Source organism: Lissotriton vulgaris, chromosome 5, assembly GCF_964263255.1.
Source record: "Lissotriton vulgaris chromosome 5, aLisVul1.2, whole genome shotgun sequence".
In the NCBI taxonomy this organism is placed as follows: domain Eukaryota; kingdom Metazoa; phylum Chordata; class Amphibia; order Caudata; family Salamandridae; genus Lissotriton; species Lissotriton vulgaris.
In genome coordinates, this window is record NC_141693.1 from 185448098 (window position 1) to 185460414 (window position 12317).

Genomic DNA, 12317 nt, shown 5'->3' on the forward strand with positions numbered 1-12317 from the left:
AACGACCTGGGAGTCGTGACCCAAACCCAAATCCTAGAGATCTTGTGCAGGTTCTCCACTATCAACATCTGTTTAAACTAGTCAGTTTGAAACCTGTACGCATTTGCGAGTCAGATTCATTCAGGATGAGCTATTTTTAGGTCCAACTCGCCCTTTCTGGCAAGTAGGAAGACAAACTGACACTTGATCTCTGCCTCTGAAAGTAGAGGAAATGTGACAAGATAGCAAGATTTAAAGGCATCTTCATTGCTCACAAAGTACACGAGCAATACAAATGCTTTTAAATCTTGTTAACTTGAAACATTTGCTCAGGTTTCAGAGTCAGACGTCAAGTCCATTTCAGTTAGGTGAGGAGATTTTGTAGGCTACTGGACCTGCAGGTCTAGTACAATTTTTATAATTTTTCGAGCACTGCTGTAGTCTTCGGTAGGGATATTGTTTCCTTGCACACTGGAAAGAGCACTTGAGAGAATTTATAAATCAATGAAAAATGGGGGAGAAGCTCCAGATCCATACTGAAAAGAGCAGAACAAAAATGTACTTACCCTGTAAGCATCTATTCATAGCGAGTAGTGCTGTAGATGCACAAGCTCTGCATACACTTGCCATCTAGTGTTGGGCTTCAATTTTTGAAAGTTGTTTTTCATTCAAAGTAGTCTTTTGAGTCACAAGTTAAATGATTACTCCTCTTTATGCTAGTATTGAATATGGGTACCAGTTGCTTTTACCCGGAGGGTGAGAGTAGGATGGAGCGATAGGAAAGGGTCCTGCACATTGCACTGTTAAAGGTTTTGTTTTTATTAAGAAGAGATCAGCATCCCAATCCAGTCACTCCGAGGATGGAGGGAGGATGCATGTTATCTACAGCACTACAAGCAATGAACAGATTCTCACAGAGTAACATTTTCTGTTTGTAGCATGTGCTACTATGCACAGACTGTAAAGCAGTCCATCCGAATAAGCAGTGCTTAGCGTGTACATGGGGCGATTTCTGAAAGAGAGTCTTAAGGACTGTGGCAAACTGGATCCTGCTGCCTAGCAATAATATCCAAGCAGTAGTGTTGCATAAATTTGTGTTGCATTGATCAGGTAGCTGTCAGGGGCGTAACACAGGCCCCCGCTGATCACGCGGTGCGGGGGGGCCCCTCACTCAGCAGAGCGAGCTAGCCTCTTGTCTTGATGGTGCGTGCACGCCACAAACTCTTCTGGCTCTTAATATGGCTCCTAATTTATTAAATGTTGTTGGCTCTTACTCTTAAATAATTAAATGGTGTGCGCACGCCCGGCCACTGAGGCTCTTCTGCCTCTTTATTAAATACGAGGCGCACAGATGTCTCCGCGCCTGTAATGTCGGGTGGTACATAGAGTGGGGCTGGTGACTACTACTGTCAGTCATGCGCATTTGCTGTGCAACAATTAAAAGTGCGCAGTAAGTCGTGGCCAGTAAAGAAAGACGAGAGCAGGTGCCTCTGAGGAAGGTAGGCCCAAGAGAAGCGGGTAGTGCAGAGGATTGCTGGGATTTTGGGAGCAGCAAGTTAGAAGGCGCAAGCCGAGGCTGAGTGAGAGCAGGTGTGTAGCTGTTTGCCAAAAATGTTTTTATCTTTCATGACGGATGTTTAAAGGCAAGGTGACATGTTTCACAACTGTGTGAACATGGCGCTTCATCTGTATTAGCATGTAGGCCTCTATGGAGAACACATGACTCAAAATTAATGTTTTCGGATCAAAACAAACAGTGCAACCTGGTGCAATATTACAATGAATGTAACAGCTTATTACGAACGCTAGTTTCACTGACAATTGAAAGCACCCGTGAATTACTCGGAAGGCTCTTTATTCTACATGCGAACATGACATCAGGGGAATAGGCAGTCGGACTAGAAGTGTATTTGTGAACAATTTCAAGCTATAACGTGGCAATTCACTGTAAAATTCTTCAGTCATAGGTCGCCACTGAGCACCGCAGCCACCGCCCGTCCATGATAGCCCCTCTCGCGCCCTCAGATCATTGGCAAATTCAATCAATTGTTGTATATTAGAAAAAATATTTTTCTTTAAAGTAAAGCATTGTTTTGGAAATAACCTGCTGCAAACATTACTATAAATGGCCTTTTGTTAGGGATACAATGTTCCATCGGTCTTAAAATAAAGAGAGTAATATCCCGACACAGCAGTTCGGGCGAGTGTTGTCTCAAACACCTCACTGGTGCATTCAGACGTCACATCGCCTTTATCACCGGGCATATGCTCGGGATGGGGGTACGAAAGAGAGAGGAGGCTGCAGCGAGGAAGGACTCAAAGGCTATATAGAGAGCAAAGGGGAGGTGGAGAAAGAGAAAGGAGAGGGATAGAGAGCGCGCATGAGGGGGGGAAGTGATATAAAGAGACAGAGAGCAGAGGGATAAAGAGGGAGGAGAGGAATGAAGAGAGAGGGATAAAAAGAGGGGGAGAGAGCAAAAGGGGCAGAGGGATTGAATGAGACAGGGAGAGCAGAGGGATAAAGAGAGAGGAGAGGAATGAAGAGAGAGGGATACAAAGAGGAGGAGAGAGCAAAAGGGAGAGAGGGATAGAAAGAGAGAGCAGATGGATACAAAGAGGGGGGAGAGCAAAAGGGAGAGAGGGATAGAAAGAGACAGAGCAGAGGGATAAAGAGAGAGAGAGCAGAGGGATAAAGAGAGAGAGAGCAGAGGGATAAAGAGAGAGGAGAGGAATGAAGAGAGAGGGATAAAAAGAGGGGGAGAGAGCAAAAGGGGGAGAGGGATAAAAAGAGAGAGGATAGAGAGAGAGTGTGCGAGAGGGAGAAGAGGGGTAAAGATAGGAGAAGGACAGAGCGAGCGTGTGATAGAGGGATAAAAAGAGACCGAGAAGAGGGAGAGAGAGAGCGTACGAGAGGGGAAGAGGGGTAAAGACAGGAGAGGGACAGAGCGAGCACGTGAGAGAGGGATAAAAAGGGACAGGAGAGGGATAGAGAGAGAGTCTGAGAGAAGTGGAATAAAGAGCGGTGGATAAAAAGAGGGAGAGAGCAAAAGGAGGAGAGGGATAAAGACAGGAGAGGGCTAGAGACAGAGCGTGTGAGAGGAGGGAGAGGGATAAAGACAGGCGAGAGGGATAGAGAGTGAGCGCGTGAGAGAGAAGGATAAAAAGAGACAGGCGAGAGGGATAGAGAGAGAGCGTGCGAGAGGGGGAGAGGGGTAAAAACAGGAGAGGGATAGAGCGAGCCCGTGAGAGAGAGGGATAAAAAGAGGCGAGGGATAGAGAGAGAGTCAGACGTAGAATAAAGAGGCGGATAAAAAGAGGGAGAAAGCAAAAGGGGGAGAGTGATAAAGACAGGAGAGGGATAAAAAGAGACATAGGAGAGGAATAAAAGGATAGAGAGGAGAGGGATAAAAGTATAGAGAGGAGAGAGAGTGTGTGCGAGAGGGGGGAGAGGGATAAAGACAGAAGAGGGATAGATTGTGAGCGTGTGAGAGGGGGCTTTTGGCAGTATAGTTACAAATGGCATCGCTTGTATGTTAAGAGTGCTTCCTACTTTCTCATTAGAACTTAGAGAGACAATATGGGCGGTAGGGAAAAGTGGTAGGTGGTGGACTGGGCCACCGTGGGGGGCCCCTTCCATGTGCTTTGGGCCCCTTCAATTTACGTTACGCCACTGGTAGCTGTGTTGCATGTCAGCTAGTGAAATATTTCCAAGGAAAGCCATGGCGGCGGCCTTTTAGTGTGTACAGTGTGCCCTAGCGGGAAACAGGGAGAAAGGATTTCGCTTTTTTCTGAGGCAAGTTTGGATGCACTCGACTATCCATCTAGTAATTTTTGCTTTTGAGATTGGCTGACCTTTCTAGGGATTGTTAAATGATAAAATACAGCTGGTCCGCTTTGTGAAAGGGTTTAGTTCTGTCATTGTAGTTGATAAGAGGCTGTTTAACATCTAAATGTGGATGGCCCTGTCTGCCACGGTTTCTAGATGTTGAAAAATAACTGGAGTGATATAGTACAGTTTAAGTGAGAAGGGGAAATCACCTTAGGCAAAAACTTAGGGTTCGCCCTTATACTTACTTTTTCACTGGGAACTTGAAAGTAAGGTTCCTTTAGTGTTAGCGCTTGAAATACACTAATACGCATGAGTTAAGTTATTGAGACTAGGAATGTTACTTTCCAGGAGAGATTCTGGGGAGGGCAGGAATGTAGGGACTCGCCAGGGAGCCCTTGAGTCTGGAAAGGACTACATTGATATCCCACTCAGGGGAGGAAGGCACCATTAGGAGGATGACTTTGAAGGCCTTCCAAACCTTAAATGATTGTTAGACGGACAGTTCTCTATTCTACATATAAGTGGCTATGGGTGCTAAGAGGTGACTCGCCAGGGAGCCCTCGAGTCTGGAAAGGACTACATTGATATCCCACTCAGGGGAGGAAGGAACCATTAGGAGGATGACTTTGAAGGCCTTCCAAACCTTAAATGATTGTTAGACGGACTGTTCTCTATTCTACATATAAGTGGCTATGGGTGCTAAGAGGTGTATGCCAATCCAGAATGTTGTAGATGAAAACTGTATAAAATAAACAAACATTAGAGTAAGTTGACCCTGTTTTCTTGGTGCTGCAAGGAAACAGATTTCATGACTGTGAGAAGTTGGCCTGATATATAGTGCTCACCATTCTAGTGATCACTGTGTATCATACCAAATGACCCTTATTGAAGATTGGTTGTAAGTCAACCTTATAGACCAGCTATCCTAGTAGCGTGGACAAAAGCAGTCTTCAGGCTAAATTCTAGAGGGCGTGTTAAGCCAGCTGTTTTACCATCACATATACCCCTTGAACACCAAGTGAAAGGACACCACACAAGTTGTTATGAAAATAAAGGATATTTATTTATAACAAGTTTACCCTGAACTCTTTATGAGTCAGGGAGCTAAGCACAATACAAAACTCTTAAGAAAATACTTCAAGTTGCACAATTTACACAAATGCCCGAGGGGCACGAAAAACCATATACACTAAAAGTGGAATGCGAAATACTAGCAGGTAAGTAACAAGATCCAGAGGCTTCAGGATCGCTAGGACTACACTACTGAACCCTAAGGTTAGGAGCAGGAGGCCTAGGGAGATCGGGTGCAGAGTGTGCACTCTCACGCGGGATGCGGGACAAAGTCTATGGAGGCTAGTATTTCTAAAGTCACTGTTTTAGGACGAATCCGACTAGGTAGACTTAAAACGAAAAAGGATCTGGACACTTAGATAGTGAATCTGCGTTGGAGCACCGAAATGCTTGGGTTACCTAGCCCAGAGGCTGCGGCTGCACAGGGTTCAAAAGACGTCGGGAATCCTCGTTGTAGTCTATGGAGCCTGGAAGAAGAAGTTGCTGGCAGGCGACCAGTGAAGATGTTCGATGTGATCCAAGCCTGGATCGGTGATGGAGACGACCTGAAAGCAGAGGGGACTCAGTTCTTAATCACTAGCCACTGATTGTGTGGGCACCAGGATGGCACCGGACGAAGTCACCTCGACCAGGTGAGTGGGCGACGCTGGACTCTGCAGTCACACGAGCTAGGAGGCGTTGTCGGCGACCAGGCTGGAGGTGCGAGCTGTCCCACGCAGGTGTCTGCTGTCGGCGATGCTGGACCCAAGATGGGTGCAACAAACCTTGGCAAAGGCAAGCCCACGCGGTGGAGTCAAGATGGCGTCTGGAGTGGACCAGGAGGGTCCGGGGTGCTCCTCTTTTGGAAGGGAGCAAGGGCCAGTCTGGAGCAACCAGACCAGCGGTGAAATCGTCGTGGTACGTCGTCAGGAGGGCCACTAGCCAACGGGCAAGTGACCGGACAACGCGGTGAGCAGCAAAGAGCAGAAGGGCCCCACGCAGATCTCGTGGATGCTGGGGGGCTGGACTTCGGTGCTGGAGCTGCTCAGGGTTGGGGCTTCTCAAACCCCAGTGCACTCACTCGAGGATCCCTCGGCGGTCGTGCTGGTTAAGCGTCGTGCAGTTTCAGAAGATGGCCGGTCCCTCAGGTCTCGTCACACCCACGAATCTCAGCTGGGCTGATGATGCAGGTAGAGGTCAAAGATGCCAGGGAAACCGGGTCTCGTCGAGCTGGTCAGTCTTGATCCGGAGGATGGACGTGCAGCAAACCGCGATGCTTAGGTGGTGCCTGCGGGTGCAGGGTGGCTACTCCTTAGCCACAAGGGAGAGTCCTCAAAGAAAGTCAAGAGTTCCTTTCGTAGAAAGTCGTTCAAGATTCAGGATGATCTCATTTGGGAAGGGGGCCCGCTCCTAACTTTATTCTAAGAAAAGGGGCTGGCACGCGACTAGGTCCTGCCCATGGGTGGGACCAGGAGGGGGGTGGTTACACCCCTCTCCCTTGTCCGGACTTTCCCCAGCTCAGGGGCTGGGGTGCCCCTGGAACTGGTTTGAGCCGGCATATGCACAGTGAGCACCGGGGTGCCACTTGCAGTCACCTTCCTCTCAGCCCTGCCTACCTGGGATACACAAAACCCTGTCTGCGGTAGCACCGCCCCGGACAGGAAACCCTTTGTCCGAGCTCTCCTCGCTGGAAGGACTCCCAGCAGCAGGAGGTCAGACTTGTGTCTGTGGTGGCAGCATCCATTTTGTGATGCTGAGGCTTGAGTTAACTTTAACCGGGGTTCACAGTTACACACATGTCGTGTCCCTCTAGAAGGGTGGAATGCTAACCCCGTCGCCAGAATTGGCGAGGGGTTAGTATTCCAATTCGTATGACACCTTACTCGACATGTTTTGATAAAGCGATACCAAAGTTGGCAAATAACCGCGAGGATTATAATGCACTTAAGAGTATATGGTACTCGTTATCTTGGAACAGCTATTAGGACTTGGTTCCGCAAGCTGCAAACGGGCTCAGCTCATGCCAGAGCACCATCTCACATAATTCAAAGCACTCTGCCTTCAGGATTGTTAAGGCCTGCCATAGGAGTGACTGATAGGAATATATGCGTCCATTTTAGGGTTAGATATAGGAATACTATATCTAAAGCAAAGGGTGATTACACCACCTTGCCCCAGCTGTCGTGCAGCCAGTTGTGTCAGATTTGGATGGCCAGCCAGGGGTGGCATAATACATGCTGCAGCCCCTGGTAGGCCCTGGGTACACCTATGCCCTGGATACCTAAGGTATGCTGTACAGGGACTGATAAGGTGGCCCAGTACCAATTGGTAAATGCACCTAAGGTACATGTGAGACAATTTAGAGAGAGAACAGTAGGCCTGGGGCCCTGAATAGCAGGGTCCCAGGTCAACTAAGTCGAAAAACCAGCAAAACACCAGGCAAAAAGTTGGGGGTAACCATAGTCAGATATCCACCTTCCTACACTGACCCCTTCTTGTAGAAGGGCTTGCACCTCCTTCTCTAGAAGGAGCAGATGTTCTTTGATCAGGTGAAAGGCAAAGGGCGATATGTTGGGAGGGTATGTGAGTAATTCTAGGCAGTAATGGTGTTGCACCATGATTAAAACCCATTTGTCTGAGGTGATTTCCTAGCAGCGTGGTAGGAAATCCTGGAGTTTTCCCCTGATAGATGTGTGAATTAGGGGATTTGAGGGCGAATATTCACAGAGTCAATGCTTCAGGGTGACCTCCTTGCTGCCGGAACCTCTCTGTAGTGATTTCCTTTATATGCCCCCAAGTGCATCTAAGGGGGTGTAGGGGTGGTACGCTTGTTGATGCTTTTGCTAGGAGCCTGAATATAGGAAGGTAACCTTAGAGGCGCTACAATACTGTTGTTTCAGCAAGGAGCCTCCAGGGACAAGGATTTGTATGGCACCCACAGCATCTGCTCTCTGAGTATCTTTTTTTAATTGTTTCCAAAATCTGGTCAAACTGCGGTCCAAAGAGGTGTTCTCTATTTAATGTCACGTTGAGCAGATATTGCTATACTTCAGGTGTAAACCCCGAAATGAGGATTCATGATGTCAATGGATAAGGAAAGTGACATTAACCACAAGGGCTGCGGTAAACACTGCATCTACGGCACAATGAATAGATGTATTCAACACAGACTTGCTCTCTGTGACCAGTTTCTCAGCTCTCTGGCAATATTGTATTGAATTGTATAAACATTTCTAAAGCGCGCTGTAACCCTACGGGCATCCTGGAACTGGAGATGCTTTAGCAGACGCTGCATTTAGTCCCAATTGGCTCCATTATATCTTCCCAGTAAACCTATCGAGGTGGCAATGCACCAATGGTTAGAGGCACTTTTAGCCAGCTTTTTCCCCACTGCGTCGAACTTTTTATTCTCCTAATCGGGAGGGGGAGTACCCCATGCCTTGAGAGTGTGCACCTTTACGTGCAGAGTGGTCAACTAGTGAATTTGGTTCTACGTGTCTTCCGATGTATGGATGGTCATTAGACAAGGCCTTATGTTTATATTCTTCCCTTGGGGTTATTACCTGAGGTTGTTTATTGGGCTCTATATGTAGCCTTAATTATGCTATATGTAGCCTTAAATATACTAGCATGGTGCCGAAACGATGAGTCGGAATGGTGTAAGTAAGTACTGAGAAACTCATTAATTTTGAAGATCTGGACATGAATGACCAAACCTACTGGCGGAAAAAAATCTAACACTGAGTCTATGCCCATGTGCGATACCAGCATAAGAAGGAAACGCCGTGTACCTCGTAGTTCGAAACACTTCTTAGAGGAAAAAAAACTTGCAAACATCAGAGCCCAAATGCTACGAACAGAAAAGAACTGCTGTTGATGTGCAGAGGCGGCGGTTATATGCTTCACGTGGGAGCCCAGTTGTGAAAACTTCTGGCATCTCAGGAACATTTTAAAGGTGAAGAATCTGGAGTCCGAACATCCACCAGAACCCAAGTTTTCAATAACGTCTCCTAGGATAACAAGACTGACTTTGCAGAACTCAGTACAAGTTGCAAAAATTTGTTATAAAAAAATTGAGAAGGGGAGTTGGAGCAATTGATCCGCAAAATGGTTAATTGAAAACCAACTAAGAATACGCATTAGCTATTTCCAGACATGAGCTCTGCCACTAAAATCTTATTTGACTTTGCCTCCAACTTTCAGCAGAGAAGCGATATTGATAGACCCTAACAAAAGCAAACACCCTGGTGGACGCTCCTATTTTCCATAGCAGCTGCTAACAAGAAAGAATGCTAGCCATTAAGATGAAATGATTTCTGGGACCAAGTTTACTGTAAAGTTACATATGTGCCAGTATTTCCAGGCCTGGGGTTTTACCAACACATTTGTCTTCCTACTGTTGAACAATGTATCCCTTCGTTACAAATGAGAAGCATTAAGCAACAACCCCTCCAGGCCATGGGTTCTTTGGGGAGCAGTAAACCAATAACCTTAGGAAGTCATTTGTTTTGGCCTAGTGTTGGCAGAGGGTGATTAAGCATTTTTGGTGTCAAATGCTCTTCTCCAATTCGCATTTTACCTCTATATGGCCCTCTCCCAACCAAATCAATAAGGCTATGTGTTGCAGAAAAACCCACCAGACTCTTCTAGGATGCAGGACTAGGGAAACTCATTCATCCTTCTAGTCTCTGAAGAGTTAACCAGTCCGAATACCCACAATGGCTATCTAAATATTTTTTTTCTCTTATAAGAAATAAGATGTCATATGTACTGCTCTGCGATCCACCATGTTTATTGTATGCAAGCTCCTTAAGCTCTTCGAAGTGAGCTCCCTTTCTTGGGAGGCACCCATCACGTTGGTAGCGTCACCATACGTTTCTAGTATTATACAGATTATCAGTTTTTCTCTTTTCATTCAACACAGGAGAAGATGTAAATATGCCTCCAATTAAATCAATGTCTTCCTTATTAAGAGAGTGCTGATCCCACTGCACCTTCACACATGCCTGTCATGGTCTCATTTGAAGTCTTGCACTGAGCTGTATAAATATGCATTAAGCCATCGACCTGAAGAGAAGCAGCTTGCTAAGGTAGTGAGTTATGTTTGTTGACTGGCACATCTGTTGGATGGATATCTAGTTCTCCTCTAAAGGATACACTTGTGGGTTTTGTATATTGCAATGCTCCTAAAAGTATGGGCATTTTGAACTGGAGTGCGTGTTGGCAAGCTGTAGATTATGTGGAAGCATGACTGCTTGTTGTTTGCAAATTTTGGCACACTGATTTTTGAGCTTGTTTCAGTGGCCAGTAATTGCGATACGGTCATTCAAATATCTCCTAATGAGCAAACGTACAGGCATACAGGTGTGGGTGATGTGTCACAATTTATGTTCAAAAGCATCAACATACCCAATAAAGCACACAGGACACCCTGTGAATTAATTGACTTTAGTATCATACTAAGCCTCACAAGCAATAGCATTTACAAAGAAACACAGGACACCCTGAGAAATTATTGAGTTTAGTATAATTCTAAGCCTCACAAGCAATAGCATTTAAAAAGATTACTGGGAGGATTTGAAAGTGGTGTAATACTACACTTTATGAACAATGTAATGAAACCCTTTCAGGAAAAATGAGTTTCAGGGTAAAAAGACATGTACAGAAGTCTAAGGTGTTCTAGAATATAAGATTTCAGATGACTATAAAATAAAAGAGGATATAGCTAGTGATAGGTATTGTGGGTGCTGGCTGGCTAGCAACCATAAAGGGTCAAAACCAGAATTTACTTTGCCACAGTGCCTTGCATGTCTTTAATAGGAGGGGTGGGTGGGGCGGTGGGGTGAAGGAGGGGTGGGGGCAGTGGGGTGGAGGAGGGGAGCACCTTAACCTTCAGAACATTGAAGCACTGATGTTTAATAAAATGTCTTGGGGTCACAATACTGGCTACGTCAAAAGCTAGGAATAAACTGAAATGCAACAAGAAACACCAATATTGTGCGGAACTGCACTGCCATTAACCACAGATCGCATTTATTTACAAAATTCAACCTAACTCCAAACACAAAGTCGACAGTCTCATGGCTCAGTAATGCATGCAAAGCTCAAAACAATTGTTTCTTACCCAATTTGCTCTCCAGCTGCAATATGCCTTGTGCTGAAGAATGCAATTCGCGGGAAGCGCAGATCCTGATGAGAAACGTAGACTCGCACTGGGATAAGGTTTGGCTCGCAGAGGTGGTTTATAAAACGGCTCACATTTCCGTAGAAACGAGCATCAATGCAGTACACTTCTCCGTCCTACAGATACAGTATTTCAGATACAAAGACAGTATTTGTTCTGGTACACAAATCGCTCTCCAAAGACTCAATAAAATAGTTTTTAGTTAAACACCAGTCAGAGTAAAACATTGAAAACCAAAGTGTATTATTTTGGCAGAGAATAGCAAAATGATAATGCATAGCCCTATTTTTCAAAGGTATCACTTCAGTAATCAGAATGCCCACTCTATTGGACTGGAGAACCATATATTCTCATATGCATAATATTATAGCTCATCACGTCTGTCAATTATATTTACTACTAAAATCGTCAGCAGACAATTAGTAAGTCAAACCATGTGCTAACGTACGAGTTACTTACCTTCGGTAACAATGTCTCTGGTAGAAACGTTATCTAGCCGCAGACTCCTTAACTTAGAATTATCCCCAGGCATCAGACTTGATCCGGAAAAATTTTGCAGCAGCACCTCTGCGTGCCGGGAGACGGCTCCACACGACCCAGCCCTGACGTCGTCCACAGATGTGACGTCAGCGAGGTCATATAAGTCCCTCCCGGCGCGCTGACATCTGTTTTCTTTGGAGAAACTTTTCCGCGGCACAACGCGGAGCCACCAACAAAACTGTGAAAGTATGGGAACAGTGTGCGAAGAAGGAAAAATCCGTAAAACAAAGAAATCGGATGGTGCATATAGCATCATAAAGAACAATGTCAGACACTGTAAACAAAAAAACCAAGAATTAAGGCAGAGCACCGCTCTGAGAAACAACCCAGCGAAGCGTAGACCCTCCCCAGAGGCTGAGGAAGAAGAGAAGAATGTCCTGATAGACAAGAGGAGGGCTGCCATTACAATGCAGAACTGTGCCGGCCAACAAGGGCGGAACACAGGAAGAACAAAAATCCACTGCCAGTTAACATTACAAGGAATGGCACATTCCCCTGTAGAGACCGAAAGGGAGAGTGACTGCCCAATAGATCCCAAAAGATGCGACTGCAGAGGAGACAAGAAACCCTAAACATTTACATACATTTACACACATTAAACAGATGGAGGAGGCGGGAGGGAGGGAAAAGAAAAACACCCCACACTGGAAGGACCAGAGTGGAGTAAGGCAGAGAAAGGGAAAAAGGAATATAGTGTTGAAGGCGAAAGCGACAGGCACTGTTCCACAGGAAGAG

General features: G+C 45.9%; 1 protein-coding gene across 10 annotated transcripts in view; it reads right to left on the reverse strand.

The window, feature by feature from the left end:
* EHMT1 (euchromatic histone lysine methyltransferase 1) overlaps nt 1–12317 on the reverse strand; it is an 834115-nt gene that overhangs the window by 32967 nt on the left and 788831 nt on the right. For all 10 annotated transcript variants that reach the window (XM_086921124.1, XM_086921127.1, XM_086921128.1 and 7 more), the window contains one exon: nt 10983–11158. In XM_086921124.1, the coding sequence (XP_086777250.1) occupies nt 10983–11158 (176 nt within the window). The remainder of the gene's footprint in view (nt 1–10982; nt 11159–12317) is intronic.